General features: G+C 41.0%; 1 protein-coding gene across 10 annotated transcripts in view; it reads left to right on the forward strand.

Annotated features, from left to right (window-relative positions):
- The window catches only part of PDE4DIP (phosphodiesterase 4D interacting protein), a 214,041-nt gene that overhangs the window by 23,028 nt on the left and 171,561 nt on the right, over positions 1-19,452 (forward strand). Inside the window, exon 1 of one of the 10 annotated variants that reach the window (XM_028163362.2) lies at positions 5,173-5,410. The exons of the other annotated variants lie outside the window; for them this stretch is intronic. Coding sequence (XP_028019163.2) covers positions 5,391-5,410 — 20 coding nt within the window. The 5' untranslated portion in view covers positions 5,173-5,390. Of the gene's footprint in view, positions 1-5,172; positions 5,411-19,452 lie in introns of those variants that run through there. 10 annotated transcript variants of the gene reach the window in all.

The following is a 19,452-nucleotide window of genomic DNA, read 5'->3' on the forward strand; positions in this document are numbered from 1 at the left end:
AGTGCCTTCAAGAGTCTTGCATGAAGGTGCAAGGCTTTTTTCTTTTTTGAATTAGCCCTGGCAGGCCCAGAACATCCCTTATATTGTATTCTATATTCAGTTAAGTCTAAGGCCAACCAAGATTAAAGGGGAGGAGAATTAGATTCCATCTCTCAATGGAAGAAGAAGGAAAGAATTTGTGGCCATCTTTACCACAGACACTCTATCCTTGCCTGCAGAATGATTCCTCTCTGCAAAGGACATTTTTTAAACCCAGGGTTAGAGAGGTAGACGTGGAGCTGTGAGGGACAAAGGAGACATCTGCTGACTAACCAAGTCAGCTGGGCAGTGAAATGGTGGGCGGTGAAACGACAGATGCTGCAGACATCATCCTCCTATCTAAGTCTCAGTGAATGTTAGGGGTCAAAATCAGGGAAGCAGTGCACATAGTGAGTGGTTAAGCATGACGTTATGGAGCTAGACTGGTTTCAGATCTCAGCTTTGTATACTTAGGCAATATACTTTACCTCCCTGTGTCCCACAGTAGTCACTTACAAAACAGAGTTAACTAGAGCCTATCTCATCATGTTATTGTGAGGATGAAAGGAATCGGTACATATAACACTTTTAGAAGAGAACACGGCAAAAATATGTTAGACATGGTTATGTTTATTATTGCCTTATAGTTCATGGAGTAATCTATATCAAGAGCAATAGTCCTGAGCTTCCCTGGTGGTGCAGTGGTTAAGAATCTGCCTGCCAATGCAGGAGACACGGGTTTGAGCCCTGGTCCAGGAAGATCCCACATGCTGCAGAGCAACTAAGCCCATGTGCCACAACTACTGAGCCCTCCTGCCACAACTACTTAAGCCCGCATGCCTAGAGCCCATGCTCCACAACAAGAGAAGCCACCGCAATGAGAAGCCCACGCACCGCAATGAAGAGTAGCCCCCGCTCAACACAACTAGAGAAAGCCCGCGTGCAGCAATGAAGACCCAACGCAGCCAAAAAATAAATAAGTAAATAAATTTATTTAAAAAAAAGAATCTGCCTGCCAATGCAAGGGACATGGGTTTGAGCCCTGGTCCAGGAAGATCCCACATGCCATGGAGCAACTAAGCCCATATGCCACAACTACTGAGCCTGCGCTCTAGAGCCTGCGAGCCACAACTACTGATCCCACGCACCACAACTACTGAAGCCCACGTGCCTATAGCCCGTGCTCTGCAACAAGAGAAGACACTGCAATGAGAAGCCCACGCACCGCAACAAAGAGTAGCCCCTGCTCGCTGCAACTAGAGAAAGCCCACGCACAGCAACGAAGACGCAACACAGCCAAAAATAACTTAATTAAATTAAAAAAAAAAAAAAGAGCAATAGTCCTTTTTTACCCAGAGTCCAGCTGGGGAGAAGGAAGAGAAAGGAAATTTAAAAAACTAAATAAATGGAAGGTAAAAGTACCACTGGAGTATTTGGAGCTGAGTATGAAGACAGAGATACTTTCCTATTTTTTGTCCCTTATCATCAATTTAGACATTTCCTGAAGCACAATCAATTGACCATTTCAAAAGCAGTGTACTCAGGAAAGAATAACGTTAACTGGTTTAATTTATCAACATTATCTATCCAGATTCTTTGAGTTCTAATCCAGAAAACTGGGAGAGATATGCAAAAAGGAAGATGTGTGACTTTCTACCATAATGATCCATGGGATCTATAGTCTTCTCTCTGCCTTGGTCTCAAAATGAGTTAAAAAATAAAATGAAATGAAAAAAATTTTAAAAAGTGTGTCAGGATAGACCACATTATGCTGCAGTAATAAATAGTCCCCAAATCTCAGTAACTTAATACAACAAAAATGTATTTCTTGCTCATTCCACATGTTCAATTTGGGCCAGCAGGAACACTGATCGTCAGAGTCACTCAGAGACCCCAGTTGATGAAAACTTCATCTTGACAAATATTGTCTTCAAGGATCAATACAACAGTGGAAATTGACAGTAACTGGTAGATTTTATTGTTGTTCCAAAATACTCACCCCTTCTGCACTCTGTGGGCAGAGTGTACTTTTCTGCACCAAGGACTCTGGACTTGGCCATGTGACTTACTTTGGGGAATGGAATATGGCAGAAGGGACAATGTGCCCATTCTGAGCAGAGATTTTAAGAGACATCACAGTCTCTGCCAACTCTCTTACACTCCTGTACTCTACCATGAGAAGAATATTCCCCAGGTATCCACTGCTTCTTCAGTGGGGGTCCTGGAATGAGAGCTACATGAAGCAGACTTGAACCCATGCCCAACCAAACCATACCTGAACCACAGATCCTTGAGTCGAACTGGATGTTTGTTGTAAAATGCTGATATTTGGGAGCTCTTTGTTAAGCAGCATTGTTTCAGCAAAAAGATGACTAATACAATGACTCAACACAGCAGGATTTCATGACTAGCTACTACAGATAATGGTTTTCAAGTAAGCATATAAAAGAGGAATACTGCTTACTAGTTAGTATTCTGAGAAATATAAAGTAAAATGAGATGATATTAAATTATTTATATACTATATAAATAGATATAGACATATCTAAAATACCTTATTACTATTAAGTTATTTGTTATCTATTAAATAAGGAAAAATTAAAATGATAAATCCTAGTGCTCTTGAAGCTGTGCAATATGTTAAAATTAGAAGGTCCTTTTATCCTAAAATTCCTATACCTTAAGAAGTTATACTAGGGAAATAATTCAAAAGACTAAAATAATGAAGGTAGGAAAACTTCATTAAGGCATTGTTTATAAGAGTCTAATATTAGAAACAGCATAACTATGCAGTAATAGAATATTATTAAGTAAACTATGGTTATATTGATTTATATAATATACAATCATTAGAATAATAAATATGAACATTCTCTAACAATAGGGACAAATATCTAATAAATGAAAAAAGAGGATATAAACATGTCTAAGCTGTACGTAATTGTAACTATACAAATAGGTATGTAATATATATGGATAATAATTGTAGGGAATATGGAGAAATTTAAACTGTTGTGCTGGAGGAGTGGATATGTGGGTGAATATTTTCTTTTAAAATATAAGACAAAAAGTTAGTTCTTTTGACAATACATTTAATTTTAAAAACAAAAAAATTTCTTTTTTCAATAATATACTCTTATATGTGTAAGAGAGAGTTAGCATTTGGGTTAAATGATATATTTTTAAAAGACTGGAAAGAAATTAAACTTTTAACATTGATTATCTCTGGGTATTATGGGTAATTTACTTTCTATATACTTTTCTGTAATTTTCAAATCTTTTACAATGAATGTGTTATGAACTTAGTAAACAAGTTATTTTAAAAATGAATAAGCATATTTTCTAGCCTCGATTCTGGGACTCCACAGTTTATCTAGTTAGTGCTATAATTTCTTGCATGCAGCACATGTCTGGCTGTAGACAGAGTTCCTCTCCAAACTCAGTAGCCCATAATTTGATTCGAGACAAAACTAAATATAGTACCAACTTTAGTATGGAAGATGGAACTCTGACTCTCCCTGCTCCCCCTTTTTTTCTTTCTTTCTTTTTTGGCTTCAGAGGCAGCAGGAGATTTTTTTCTAGAGAAGTGACCTTTAAGCCTTGTCAATCTGGACAGGCTTGACCTTGTCAATCAGGTCAATCTGGACCTTAAAACATTTCCTGGAAACATTCTAAGCTCAGGAGCAGTGTGGTCTTAGGTACTAGTTGTGTTGAGGTTGGGGGGTTCTACACTAGGGGCCTTTCAGACATTTCTTCTGAACTCTCAAATGTTTTAATGTTACCCTGCCCTCCCAACCCTTATTCTGTACTGATAATTAGGGGAACTAACCCAAGAGATGGGAGGCAGAATGATAGTTTGCCCCAAGAATACAGGCTCCCCACAGTCTCAGCAATACTTAGGCATGCTAGGGTCCTTCCTGAGTTAAACTCTTAGGATACCTGAGAGAATCAATTCATTCTAGAGAAGGCTTGTTGGTCTTTTCTTCAGAGGACATGTCTCCGGGGCCACACCATGTAGAAGATGGCCTGTATCAGAGCCTTAACAGAGACCTTCAGCCTTTTTGGTCTCAAATTTATCATCTGTGAAACGAATACAACCAAGTCAACATTGCCACATGTGGGCACTATAAAGCTTTCTGTAAATTAAAAAAAAAAAAAAGGTCAGTGGTAATGCTAATAATAACAGTGATTATGTCACTTAATAAAAAGTTTTTATTTTAGAGCTAAAAAGGAGCTTCAAGGCTGTAAGCCGTTTAATTATAGCATGTCTGACATGTCTAAACTTTGTTACATAAATAGATGATACGGGGTCTCAGCACCATCTCCAAAGAGCCCTTTTCCATGATCTTAGAACACTTATAGGGAAGACCCTAGGTCCTGATGGCCACTGTCTTGAAGCTTTTCTAGCATTCTGGGAAGTTCAGGAACCCTCTGCCCTCTTGAAGCTAGTGGAAGAGCCCAGTAGCCTCTGTGCTTGGGAAACTGAAACCCAGGGAGAGAGAATACTATAAAAGCAGGATGTCTGAGAAGGAGGCAGCTAATAAGGCTGCAAGGTGTTGTAAGGCTGCTTCCCTTACTGAGGAAGGTTCTTGGTCTCCGCATCAATGGTGACACTAACATATCAGATCTCTAAGAAAATAACATCATGTCCTATGATCATTTAGTGTCTGCATCTGCATTCACCCAGGATTGCACCTAAAACCTTCCTAGACTCCACCTCTGGCTCTGAGGTTACCTGTGGGTGGGGTGATGCAGGCACACAAAAGGACTTCCTCTCCAAATTTTCCCGACAGTTGGTTGGTTTTTTCCAAAGCCCCTCAGCGGGACAGGCGAGGGACAGAGGGCTGGGTATGGAGGCCTCTAAGCTCCCTGCTCGTCTGCCAACATCGTCCAGGCAGGGAAGAAGGAAGGGTGTGTTCAGGCAGGCGGCGGCGTGCAACCTGGGCCGGCTCGGCCCCAGCACACTGGCTGTGGCGAGCCCCGCCTCCCCTCGCGGTTGACAGCTCAGCTGGTGCAGAGCAACTCGTGCCAGCCAGTCGTGTCTCAGCCTCGGAGTGTGTGCGCACACCGCGGGCTGCCTCTGGCCCCAGCTCCCAAAACAGCTCCGCGCGCCGCTCCGCTCTACGTCCAGCTTCCTACTGAGAACAGTCCCTCCCTTGTGTCCGTAGCACCGTTAGCTGGAGGTTTGGCCACGTCAAATCGGTTTTCTAAAAAAGCGGGGAGCAGAGCTCTCTCTTCGCCGACACAGAAAGAGGGAACTGGGGAGGAAAGGTTCTTTGCGCTGGAGGATCGTGGGCCAGGCTTCTCATTTTCCCAGGCTGCTTCCACTCTCGGGTGAGGAGCGCCCCGCGAGTAAGGACAGCGCCTGGAAAATGGAGCAGACGTGGACAAGGTAGGTGAGCTGCTTCTTCCCCCACAACCCCCGCCGCGTTCCGGATTTGGTGTCCCTCCACCCCACCCCACCCCTGCCCTTGCGCCCTTTTGGAGAGGTCGCCCCTCACCGCTAGGGGCCTTTGAAAGCTTCTCCTTCGATTGCCTCCCCCTCCCTAATTCCCGGCCTACTTCTCTTGGTCCTCCTGCACATGTTCTGTTCTCTGGTGTTTTCCTGCTTAATGAATCTCCCCTCCACCTAGTCTTGATGTTAAAGATATCCAATGAGGCTGCCTGGAAGTTTTTGTAGAAATGTTTCTCTGTCTTATAACTGTTCCACAGATGAGAGGGATTCCCCCAGGTCTTTCCTTAGAGATACCTTTGATTTCAGCTATCTTGAAAAATATCAGATTCCTTCTCACCCTGACATGTTTTCCTACTCAACCTCTACTAGTCACACAAAGGCAACGGACTGAGTGAGCAGAGCCTGCAATGCTCATCTCCAGCGTCTCCAGCTGGAACTGTTGCTGGGAGAGGAAAGGAGAAAGAAACAAACCAGGGTGCCCGTCATTGCTCAGGCTTTGTCGAGGTCGGGGTGACAGCTGATTTTAGGTCAGATTTTGGAGATGCACGGTGGAATTGTGTTTCCTCCATGCCCCATTGCTTCCCCCCCCCACCCCCAATATACTTTAAAATGGGGCTCATTCAAGGATAAGAGATGATGTCTTGAGACAAAGACTTCATTTTTGTTTTTAAGGGGGGAGGGTGATGGAAAGGCTATTCAGAGGTGTCTCCGTAACAGGTAGGCCTCCATCTCCAAGATTTAGCTTTGGAGAACTGGAGCGGGGCCAGATGCATGTTCTGAGTCCTAACAGAGGGCAGACTGTACTAACACAGAAGGTAAATGTGGGGCTTAACAGTACTTTGGAAAAGACCTGGCGGATCTTAGCTGATTGTTCAACAGGAGAGAACCGTATAATGTGAACTTGGAAGAAAGGGCATATTGAAGATTAGAGGGTATTGATAAGAAGTTCACTCTCTAGATTTACTTTTTGCTGTTTTCTGCTCTTCACAGGCCTCTCCTAGAGGCTAGTGCTCTGTTCCGAGCATCACTAGATAAAAGGAGTGCAATCAAGAGACACGAGGGGACTGAGAACCATACCTGAGGGGTGACCAAAGGACCTGGGGCTCTTTAGTCTGGAGAAGTAAAGACTTGGGGTGGGACATGGATATGGTAGATCCCTTCAAATATTTGAAGAGCAGCTGGTGGTAGAGGGATTAGGTCAATTAGATCGATTTGGAATCTCTTAGGAGGACAGTACAACAAATTGGAGCAAGTTATGAAGATGCAAGTTATGGCTTACTGTAAAGGAAAAGCTTTCTCACAAGTGACCTGCCTGGACAGTAAATAGGTTCCTGACCTTGCCTATAATTATTCAAGCAAACACTAGGTGACCACTTGATGGTAATGAGGGTGAGTGTATCAGGGATTCTTGCTCTCTATCAGTGTTTTTCACACTTAAAACAAAGTATTATTTATTAACTTGTTTGAACTTTAGATATAGCCATTTCAGACAAATTCAGAAATAAGTTAGAAAAATCACAAATCATATGTTTATAGTTCAATTAATTTCACAAACTGAGTATACCCATGTAATGAGCACTAAGATCAAAAAAGAGAATAAAACCAGCACCCCTGAAGCCCTCATGACCCCAAGGATAACCATTATCCTAACTTTTTTTTTTCCAATTTATTTATTTTTTTATTTTATTTTATTTTTTTTAAACATCTTTATTGGAGTATAATTGCTTTACAATGGTGTGTTAGTTTCTGCTTTATAACAAAGTGAATCAGTTATACATATACATATGTTCCCATATCTCTTCCCTCTTGCATCTCCCTCCCTCCCACCCTCCCTATCCCACCCCTCTAGGTGGTCACAAAGCACAGAGCTGATCTCCCTGTGCTATGCGGTTATCCTAACTTTTAACACAATAGATTAGTTTTGCCTGGTTTTGAACTTTATGTAAGTGAAATTATCCACTGTGTACTCTTTCGTATCTGGCTTCTTTCACTCAATCTTATGTTGTGCAAATCTTCCACATTGTGTGTAGTTGTAGTTCATTCATTCTTGCTTCTATATAGGATTCTGTCATGTGTAGATATATCAAATGTATTTATCCATTCTGTTGTTAATGAGCATTTGGGGCTATTATGAATAGTGTTGCTATGAACATTCCTGTATATGTCTTTTGGTGAACATATGCACACATTTCTTTTGGGTAAATACACAGAATTGCTGGGTAATAGGAAATGCATGTTCATCTTTTGTAGATACTTCCAAATAATTTTCTAAAGTGGTTATGAAGAGGATATTCAAAGGGCTGAGATACAGCGTAAAGGTGCTCCACATCACTGGTCATTAGGGAAACGTAGATTAGAACCACAATGCCATTCCACTATGTACATATCAGAATGGTTGAAATGGGGACTTCCCTGGTGGTGCAGTAGTTAAGAATCTGCCTGCCAATGTAGGGGACAGGGGTTCGAGCCCTGGTCCAGGAGGATCACACATGCCGCGGAGCAACTAAGCCTGTGTGCCACAACTACTGAGCCTGTGCTCTAGAGCCTGCGAGCCACAACTACTGAGACCATGTGCTACAACTACTGAAGCCCACGCGCCTAGAGCCCATGCTCTGCAACAAGAGAAGCCACCGCAATGAGAAGCCCGTGCACCTCAACGAAGAGTAGCCCCTGCTCACCGCAACTAGAGAAAGCCTGCACACAGCAACGAAGACTCAACGTGGCCAAAAATAAATTAAAAAAAAAAAAATGAATGGCTGAAGTGAAAAAGACAGAAAATAACAAATGTTGCTGAAGTAGAAGAGTCATTATGTTCACACTTTTTTTCTATCCCTACCCTCAAAAAGAAAGGTATTTACATTACAACCAAGTACACTCCCATATGTAACTGAAACAAATGTATCATGTAACAATACTTAAGCTTACTATGTGTTTTGTACTCTGATCTTTCCCCACCCTATTCTTTTCCTTTAAAAAAAAAAAAACTTGTGTGACTCAATTTATTTCACCACCCAGTGGGTCACAGATGGAAAAATCCTGTAATCATATATCGTAACTGATGTCTCAGATACTTCCTAACTGGAAGCTAAGATCAGTTCATAAACATTTATTTTAAATGTGAGCCCAATACAGGTGAGGCACTGTGCTGAATGCTAAGAGTAAAACAATGAATGAGAGAGACGGTTCCTGCCTTTGAGGGTTTGACTTTGTTGTCTATAATTCTAATAGAGGCTAAGGCAGACATATGCATTGGCGGTTTGGGAGCACAGTGGAATAAAAATTAACTCTAAAGCTGCCATTTATATTAAGCTTGCATTTGTTAGCTTTTGTGTTAATCCCTTTGTGTACTTTATTTCACCTAATCCTCACAACCCTATGAGGTCTGAAGTAAATGTTATTATAGTCATTTTTAAGACAAGAAAATTGAAGTTCAGATTAAAAATTTGACCAGGTAACACACACAGCTGAGGAAGAAATATAGCCTGGAACTATCTAATTCCAAAACCTATTCTTCTTAGTTGCTTCACTTGAATTGAGTCTTGTAGGTGACTTGGTTTCTGAGTTGCTTCTGAACCCAGCTACTTATCCTGACTGTGATTAAGCTTATGAATAAGTTTAAGACTATGATTCCATTCCCAAATCTCATTCTTGGCAGTTCTGGAAATTCCCCTCTCTGAGGGGTTCTTCACATGAGCCTCCATATCCTTTATCTTGCTCAGTCTACCCACAGAGGACAGGGTGCTGAGTATTTGAGTTCTCAAACTTAAATATCTCCTACTCCCAGCTGTATATCATCTGCCCTCTACAAGTCAATGGGAGTATTTTTTCCCAGGGATGTTGCCTGACTGTTGCCAGACTCTTTGGTTAAATCATTTGGAGAGAGCATGGTTTTTTCTGGAATAGCGAATTAATAAGCTAGTTTGGTCCCTAACTGAACTGCTATCCATGAATCGGGAAAGAGTTGTCAAAGGAATATACTCATGGAGGTGATGAGGAACCTGATGATGGAGGTGATTTGCTTGCTTCATTAGTCTAGTATCAACCACGCAAACAGCTTCTGCTGCTCTAAAGGTTTAGCATTCATCTATCTGGACTAGCAACTCCCTAGAGCAGTGTGACTGTTTCAGAATCCCTGTTTGTATTAGTTTCCTTTTGCTGCTATGACGAATTACCACAAATTTAGTGGCTTAAAACAACACAAACTTATTATCTTGCAATTCTGGAGGTCAAAAGTCTGAAAATTGGTCTTCTAGGCAAAATCAAGGTGTCAGCAGGATTGTGTTTCTCCTGGAGGCTCTAGGGAAGAATCCATTCCTTGCCTTTTTCTAGCTTAAAAAGGCTGTCCACATCCCTTGGTTCATGGTCCCTTTCCAGCAATGGCATCACTCCAGCCTCTGTGCTGTCCACATCCCTTGGTTCATGGTCCCTTTCCAGCAATGGCATCACTCCAGCCTCTGTTTCTTCATCCCACCTCCTCCTCTCTCATTCTGACTCTCCTGTGTATCTCTCACAAGGAACCTTGTGATGACATTGGGCCCAATGGGGTACTCCAGGATAATCTCACCGTCTCAAAATCCTTAATCACATCTGAAAGTCCCTTTTGCCATGAAAGTGGCAAAGTCACAGGTTCCAGAGATTAGGAATGTGGACTTCTTTGGAGAGCCCTATTCAGCCTGCCACACTGTTAAGTGCTGGAAAAGGCATTACTAATTCTCCTCCCCTTTTACATGGACATTTTCTTGTTTCTAGCATATAGGAAAGCTGAATAAAAGTCAGATAAATCATATATGAACCTTATACAACTTCCCTGAACAAACAACTCAAGAAAAAGAGAACTTGAACTATTTAGGGGCTACCTTTAAGATTGAAGGTTAGGAAAGGAAAGCAAATTAATTAGTCTGTTTTGTTTTGTTTTCTCTTACCCTGTAATTTGATTTAATAAAATGCAAGCATTAATTGTATTTGCCTGCCATGCCTGTGAACATTTGGAGAAGGGAAGTAACATCCAAGAAAAATAGTGATTAGGTCTCAAAATTTAAAAATTCTTTATTTTGTTTCTCCTCTCCCACATGGTTAAAGTGTAGCCTTCAAGTAAGACAAAATGCCCATTTACCCCAGTTATATTGCATTTAAAAGATACCCCTTTAAAGCTTATTTGCAATTATTCTGCTCAGTATTAACTCTCAGCCTAAAGGAAGAAAGGACATTTATTTCTCTTTGAATTTGTGGTGAGTTAGCAGAGAGTCCTGTTTACTAACGCATAGTTACAACCAGAGATGGCATTTCTCCCCATTTTATAGATGTGGCAGCTGAAGGTAGAGAGGTTAAGCAGGCGTTGGAGCATGAAGGTCTGGTTGATTCTGGTATCTTTGCTTACAGCGGTGCTGCAGCTTTGCATACAGTGCTTTTTATTAGGAAAATGCTCCTTTTCGTAATTCTATAATTGAAACATGTTTGGATATTGGATTTCCTATTTAACATTCAGCACTTCTAGTGATTGATTTTCTGCATTTGGGGTAGGAAAATCTCTGCCTTTGCAACTCTGATCTGCTTTTAAATAGGCCTATACTTGGATTTAGGCTTGAGAAATTTATCTAAATCAGTGCTTTCACTCCCACTTTCTTATTTCCTATACACTAGATCAGACTGGACCCCCTTCTTCTTGCAGCTTACATGCTAAGGCTGGATGTAAAATACCAGAAGTCTGGGAAATGGTTATTTCTGTCTCTGAAAGGATAAGTTGGCTGACCCTCATCACAGGGCCCTCTGCATTCTGGGTGGCTCAGGGGTAATTTATACAAGGCTGTGTGGAGTATCCATCTATTCAGTAGATGCACTGGGACACTGCTCCTATTGAAATGGGCAGAGAAATTGAAATTTTATTCTATAAATAAAATTCCAAACTGGGCTCAGAACATTCCACAAGTTGTCCCTGGCAAAAATTCAAATAGCATTTAAAGTTAGAAGAAAAAGCCCAGAATAAAAGAGATGTCATGGTGACCCAAGGTAGCTCTATCCAATTCTATTTTAAAACATCCAGAAGCACTGAGGACTTGTTTTCCTCTGTCTCAGGACATCTTCTGAGCTCTATGATCATCAAGACAAGCATGATCTGAATTTTCTTTTTTTTTCATGGCTGAAGCACTTCACTAGTCATAGACTATTTATTATAACAACAACAACTTGTATTTTTCATAGCATTTTAGTAGTTTCTAATACATTTTCCCTTAATCTGTCTCATTATCTCCATTATCTCATTATCTCCTTTTCTGCATGTTCCATTCTGCAGAAACTTCTTTCTCCCTTTGCTTTTCCAAGGCCAACTAGGGAAGAGGTAACCTGCACCTGGTGTCTACTTATCCTGGCCAAGGTAGAAGAGTGTAAAGAAGCAATAACTGCTGATATATAGAAAGCATTGACTGACAAAGAAAATTGAGTAATTTCTAGCACTTCATACAATTTGAGAGTATATTTTCCACTTCATAATGTGGAACATTATTATTCATGATGTGGAATAACATGTCATGTCATATTATAATACTTTACTTAATCATTACCCTATAGTGAGTCCTTTAGGTTTCCAGTTTTTAACTATTATAAGTAATTCTTGATAAACTCTAGGTGCATAAGGCATCTTCTTCCATGGGATTATTTTTGAATGATAGATGTTCAGAAGTAGAATAACTGTGTCAAACACTTCTAGTTCTTGAAAATACATTGCAAATTGCTCAGGGTTTAGACTCATATAACTCATATTAAAATGGAGGATATTTCATTCCATTTAAATATCTTTTTCAAGACCTGAGTCCCTATATTGCAGAAGGGGAAGTGGAGGCACACTGACATAAAATGGCATATCCTAGGATAATCCCAGGTGAATCAGTAGCAACAGTCTCAACTTTTAGCCTCTCCAGAATAAAATGCTTCACTATTGCTATTAATCTCTGTTACCATCCTAAAGTGTTTCCTGAAATGATAAACAGAAAATTTCAATATAAGAAAGTAAAAGTGGATATAAATTACTTCAAAATTCTGCATACATATTAGGATGTCTATTGCAAGGAGAGGAAAAAATAGATGCTGTATTTGGTTATGGGATTATGGATAATACCCCTTATATGCTGCTTTAAAGCTAAGTCAGTATATGTTTTTATAGCAGAAAGAAATTTACATTTATTCTACCAAGTGACAACACGTAAAGTTTGGAACTGAGTTGGTCTTAGAAAAGATTCTTCTGTTCATTATTTATAGATTTCCAGATTATTGGTGCCTTTGGGGTAGAGTTATTGCCAGCAGACCTAGGGAGCTGGTGTCTCTTTACTCATCCTGAGCTAAAATTATTATGAGTGGGCCTTAATATACCAGTTGTTCCCGCCTACACACCTAGCCTTGCCTTTGCTAGGATAACTTTGTTTATTCTTTAGAGGTTAGTTTCAGCATTATCTCCTTTTGGAATTATTTTTGGAACCTACTTCTGGATGTTCTCTATAGCCAGAGCACACTCTGCCTTCTCTGTTATTGCATGTGGTTAGTTAGTTTACTTGGTATTTTACATACTCTATAAGTTTATTGGAAGAAGGGACTGTCTTTTGTCTCTAAATCTTCAGTATCTTACAATATTTCTAGCACATAGCAGATCCTCAGTTAAGAACTTTCTAGAGAACATTCCCTGCAAGGCTCATGTGAATATCTGTTTGGCAGGTGTCTCTTTACTATGGAACGGATACAGCAGGTTATCAAATATTGATGCCATTATACATTCAAATTGCATTTATTCGTTGTTTAAGAAATATACATCAAATTCCTGTTACGATCTAGACTTCTTAAATGCTGGGTACCTGATAGTGAATGATATAAAAACCCTGCCTTCAGGGTGCTGACATTCTAGACAGGTCACAATGCACAAGTATATATTACTGCTGTAACTTGACCTCACAGTTCCTTAACTCTAGTTCACTTCAGCACCCCATGAACACAGCCATCCTTTGTAACTCATCCTCACTCCAAGTTCTCTACCCTTAGGATCCTTAACACTGAAATTATATTCCCTGACCACAAGGTCAAGTCCTCCATCTCCTCATTCTTTCTGAATATTCAGTTTACCTTATCACTTACTCCTTGATATCTTCCAGGCCATCTGCTCTTCATTCATCTCCCTACTGACCCGAGACCTCAGGGTCAGCTATTCGAATCATTTTCAGCATTGCTTTAGAATCTCTTACTGCCTTAACAGTCCCCCACCCTTGGTAACCCTCAGTTAATTTTATTGTCCTCTGGGATTCTATAAGCTTTGTTCCAGTACATTGTAAAACCACACTGAGAAGGAAGACTCTAGATTCATTCTTTCTAACGTCGAACAGGTTAATGGGCAGCCCTTCTCCTCCTCCCCTGACTCTTCCTCTTCCCCTAAAACTGCAATCCTCAAAACCTCTGATTTCAATAATAGGAATAAAATCTAGATGCAAAATTGCATGTTCGGTGTTATTTCTATTTTGTGGAATTCACACAGGCATATAAACTGAAGAACAGCTAAAAAGAAATACATGAAAATCTTTCTCAATGTTGCCTTTAAGTGGTAGCATTTTTTATTATTTTTTTTTCCTGTACACTTTTCTCCTTTCCAAAATTTCTGGAAAGAACACATAATTCTTTAAAAATCATTAAAACCAGGCACTATAAAGGAAGGAAAAAGTAAAAGATTATGTGAATAAAAGATTAGGTGAAAACAGAAAAAAAATCATCTATCTCTTGATGTTTGGTCAGGGGCTCTGAGACAGACTGAGCCACAGCCTCGGGATTCCCCAGTGCCTTGTGAATAGTGGTTGTTAATGAAAACTGCATTGCCAGGACCAAGAGTAAAAAGCACAAGCTAAGTTTTAGAAGTAGGTGGAGGGACCATATACCATCCCTGAGTGATGTGGCTGAATTCAGAGAAGACTATTTTCACATCTCTTTTGAAAGCGTGATGTCAGTGTCTTGGCTGATTCAGGGGACAGGGAAGAGAATTTATTAGATATTTGCATGTCTAATAACCTCATAAGGCAAAGTGAGGAAAATAATTATTTGAACTGCCTTTTATCTGTTTACAGTATTAAGAGGTTTCTCTGAACCTTGAGGAATAGCAGCATGAAAAATGTTAGTTCCTTTTAGGATAAAGACAGTGCAGGAGGAAAATAAGTCATAAAACTCAAAGTTGTTGCAGATGCACAGTGATGCTTGTAGCTCCTGGTAGCTATTGAGGACTTAGCACTACAGAAAACTGCCTCCCAGAGTTCCATCTGGCCACGGCCACGCTCAGTGAATAGATCCTGTTGAGTGAAGGGTGTAATTGCAGCCTGTACTGGAGAAAAGTGGATGTTACTGTATCCATGCCAAGTCAGCTCACACTTAGTCAGCATGCAGAGGGAGACTCACAAGTGATGCTTTCTCTGTTCTGAGGGGCTTTGCCAGTTAAGCATTCTAGCTTGCAGAGGTTATAATGATAGGTCTTGAGATGAGAAAAAAAATTATAATCTCGCTGTATTTATTATACACCCGTCTTGTGCTCTGCATCTGTGACTTCTACCCTATTTGCATTTGAATGTGTGTTTTTGCAATTCTGTTGCCAAATGGGGGATATTGGCAATATTTGGAGCAGAGAAGATATACTCAGTGTCTCTCTTGGCAAGAGAAAAAGAGATCTGAGAAGTCTCAGAGCTTGTTCACTAATGGCCTTCCCAATTTTGATTGTGTCTATTTCCATTGCCTCTCCTGGCTGTCAGCTTATTCCCTTTGTCTTTTAGGGACAATGCCAAGTGTTATTACGGAAAGGATTCAGGGGAGGCATGAATATTTGGAGGAATGTGGGTAGAGATAGGGAAGTATAAAATAGTGAATGACTCACTTTTCAGGATAGAACCTATGTAAAAAGTCATATTTGCCACTTCCTTTTTAGGATTTTAATTCATTTGTCACATGGCATCTGTTATACCAGTACTCAAATACTCCATTGTGAACTCTGTATGTATTGGGGATGAGTTGGTGTCCCAAGAAACAAATCTGTGTCAGAATTTGAGTTTAAATTGCATCTCCTCCCCACAGCAGCACTGCCCACATTTCCCTTCACCTTACTTTCTCAGGGGTCATTTCCCTGGAGTCAAGGCGGGTACAAAGGAGGCTCCTGGCAAAAGTGTGGGTAGAAATAGGGCATATTGGACGAGTAAAAGTTTGGAGTCAGACTGATACAGCTTTCAAGTTCAGGCTTACCACCAACTAGCTGGATAATCTTGGGCAAATTACTTCATCATTCTAGGCCTCTTGTTTCCTCATCTGTAAAATAGGGGTATCAGTACCTACTGAATTTTGTGAGAATTGAACGAGATAATGCCTGGAAAGTATCAGTCAGTCAATAAATGGTGGTGGGTGGTGATGGTTGTCCACAATATAATGATAACGGTCGTTTAATTCAAGATGAGTGCTGAGGAAAATTCCAGTGTAAGAAAACACGTGGAACTGTAAAGTTACGCACAGGCAGTCTGAAGACTATTACCTGTGGATGTCTTTGTTTCTAAGTTGGCACTGCTTGTGAAACCCTACCATTCAAAAATCACGTATTAAAGAAAGTAGGCCACAGTTCTCCTTGTCCTTCTGGCCCTTTTATATCTGCAAGGGTTGATTGTGGATATAAATTTAAAACATGAAAAAGAGATGCTTGAACATTAGAAAGATTTCTTTTATTTGAATCCGAATCTAGAAATTCATGTCAAACGAGCTTTAAAAATATGGAATTAGAACAGAGTGTGTGTTTGGGCCCCAGTAAACAGCAAACTTGAGCAATCTTCCTGTCCCCCACTATCTGAGACGGCCACACTGAGACTAATCCCTTACATATTTTATCTTTTATCAAGGGCCTTAAAAGAAGACCAGTGTAGGGCTTCCCTGGTGGCGCAGTGGTTGAGAATCTGCCTGCTAATGCAGGGGACACGGGTTCGAGCCCTGGTCTGGGAAGATCCCACATGCCACGGAGCAGCTGGGCCCGTGAGCCACAGTTGCTGAGCCTGCGCGTCTGGAGCCTGTGCCCCGCAATGGGAGGGGCCGTGATAGAGAAAGGCCCGCGCACCGCGATGAAGAGCGGTCCCCGCACCGCGATGAAGAGCGGTCCCCGCACCGCGATGAAGAGCGGTCCCCGCACCGCGATGAAGAGCGGTCCCCGCACCGCGATGAAGAGTGGCCCCCGCTTGCCGCAACTGGAGAAAGCCCTCGCACGAACCGAAGACCCAATACAGACAAAAATAATAAATAAATAAATAAATAAATAAATAAATAAAAAAAAAAAAGAAGACCAGTGTAAATAGATCAGAATATGTTCCTTAACTTTTTAAAGAAGAATTAACCTTTTAGTATAAAAATAGTAAGAAATTTTTAAAAAGGAAGATATTCACTCGTATTTTCTACCACCGTAAACCCCCAGCCTTTTCACTCCTCTGGATTCTCTGCTACTCTGTATAGCCTGTATCTGTACACATTTTTACTCTAGTATAAATCTTAGTCCTAAACCTTTCTTGCTGACGTTATTTTAAATCACCTTTAGGGATTCTAAGTAGTTAGATGAAGATGTAGTGTTTGAGGAGGGAAGTGTAGATGAAGAACTGGTTTTCCCTTTGACTCCCCCTAATACTCTTGCCTCAGGGTTAGAGTTTGGGGGAGGAAGGCTTGAGGAGGAGAAAGGTAAAAAGGAAGTTGGAAGGGGTCCTGAGGAGCAGTTAATACTTACTCAGGTTCGGGGGGGGGAGCAAAATAAAGCCCTGAACACACCCTTTATTTTCCTATTTTGGGGCCTTTGTCATGTTTCTTTATGTATTCATACCTATCCTCCAAGGCCTGAATTCAGTGTTCTCTGTTTTCTGTAGGTTTCCTAGACCCCCCTCTCCTCATCGGGACAAAATTAATTGCTGTCTCATTTGTGTTCTGAGATTTCTGTTTCCAGTCTCATCCTTCTACTCATTCTCTCTTTGAATCCTGTCCACCTCCCCCAGTAGACAACTCTGAGCACCTTGATTTCAGGGCATTTCTTTTTCACCTTTATGTTTTCAGTGCTTGTCATACAAGCAACTTCTCAATAAACGTTTATGAAATGGAACGAAAAACTCTAAAAATAGCAACCAAGGCCCAGTTTTTTGCTCTAAGTGCTGGTATGGCAGATTGCTTTTCCTCCTCCTGAACTTTTGTTCATAACAAGAAAGCCATATAAGAAGGAGTTTGAGAGACAGAAAGTGCCTCTGGGAGATGGCCTTTGTCCCTCAGCCTCACCGTGAAGGAAGGGTGGCGGCGCTCGATAAAGCGAGGGTGGGGGCCAGACTGTGTGGTGCCCTGATGACCTGAGTGTATGTGATTGCCTTGGGGAGGCAGCCTGAAAAAGCAACTGCCCCTTTGGGGGTTTGGACACTCTTATGGGAAGAAGTAGCCCTAGGTTAGTCATCTTAATAGGCTGACCAAGGAAAAGAAATTAATGGGGCCTCGACAGACAACAGCTCCTTAGATACAGTTTGGGGTGGTTTTGGTCTGCGATACTAGTATCTCGTAGTGTTCAAAGACTTGTTGCAGACCTGCTTTGTAATGTTGAAGTTGTATGATTGCCATCTTGCCCTTGCTCATGAATAATATGGTCCATTAACACAATCCGTTGCTTTTCTCAGTCCACAAATTAAACAGACCAAAACACAAGGCAATAACACCAAATACGCAGTTTGCAAAGGGTGGTCTATGGCTGCCTTATAGAAAATATCCCTTTGCAGACTGCATCTTGGTGTCGCCCTTTGGTAAGGAAGGACCCAAGTTTCGACCCCTCCTCCCAATGTTATGAGAGACCAGACTAGTGGGACCAGTGAGCCGCTCACATCTTGGAAAGGAGCCATATGAATGGCCATTTTCAAGAAAAGCAAAATTGAGTGCTTGGCTAGTCCTAACGTAATTGAAACTACCATACTTAGAAAACTACTGGAAGAAATCACCAGAGCAGAGTTTGACAGCATCAGAGTATCAGAATGTAGCAGATAGCTCTGAGAGGAGCAGTTATTTTCTGATCATCCTCAACCTAATCACCCTGGAAAGCTGTAGGAAAAGCTAGTACTGTGGGATGTTGAATGTTGGTGTATTGTTTGGGTCCTGTATCTTCAGAGCTCCTTATCAGCAAGTCAGGAAAATGTGGGTAATACACCAGGCAGAAATTAAGTGGGTGAACAGCTGGTAGGTGGGTTGTACTTGGAAAATGTTTGGTTCTTCAAATTAAGCAAGAGAGTGTCTCAGCAAAAATTAGTAAGTATGGGGAATTCCCTGGCGGTCCAGTGGTTAAGACTCCGAGCTTCTACTACAGGGGGTGAAGGTTCAATCCCTGGTCGGGGAACTAAGATCTCGCGTGCTGTGCAGTGCAGCCAAAAAAAAAAAAAAAAAAAAAATTAGTAAGTATGATTTTAGTGGAATTGGTATCAGTATTGACACATTGGTGAGGTAGCGAGCAAAAAGATAAGGCTCACTGAGGGAGAGTTTAGTTCATTTATACAAGAAAAGCATATAAGGTAAAACATGCAGGTAACATGTATTGATAAGATAGGCGTATCTTTGGGGAAAGATTATATATGTACATCTATGCAGGAGAGCTGTAAGCGCCCTGGTGAACCACATGCTAGCTGAGCATGAGTCATTCATTGACTGATGTTTTTTTAAAAAAAAAAAAACTAGAAACACTTGAATTTGAGAAACTAGGACAAGGGTACACAATTTTTTCTGGGCTTGGGTAATAGAGAAAAATTTACCAACATCTGTTACTGCTCTGTGTGTGTGTGTGTGTGGCCAGGCTTGGAGTCTGTCTCTAGCATACCCCTATTCTCTTTGCACTTTGGTTTATCAGATATTGTCACAAATTGCAATCCCCTAGACATATTATACCCTGTGTTTCTTCACCATGTGCCCCTTCTCTGGGGGAGCATCAAATTCCTTACCAA

Source organism: Balaenoptera acutorostrata, chromosome 1 (assembly GCF_949987535.1).
Source record: "Balaenoptera acutorostrata chromosome 1, mBalAcu1.1, whole genome shotgun sequence".
Classification (NCBI taxonomy): domain Eukaryota; kingdom Metazoa; phylum Chordata; class Mammalia; order Artiodactyla; family Balaenopteridae; genus Balaenoptera; species Balaenoptera acutorostrata.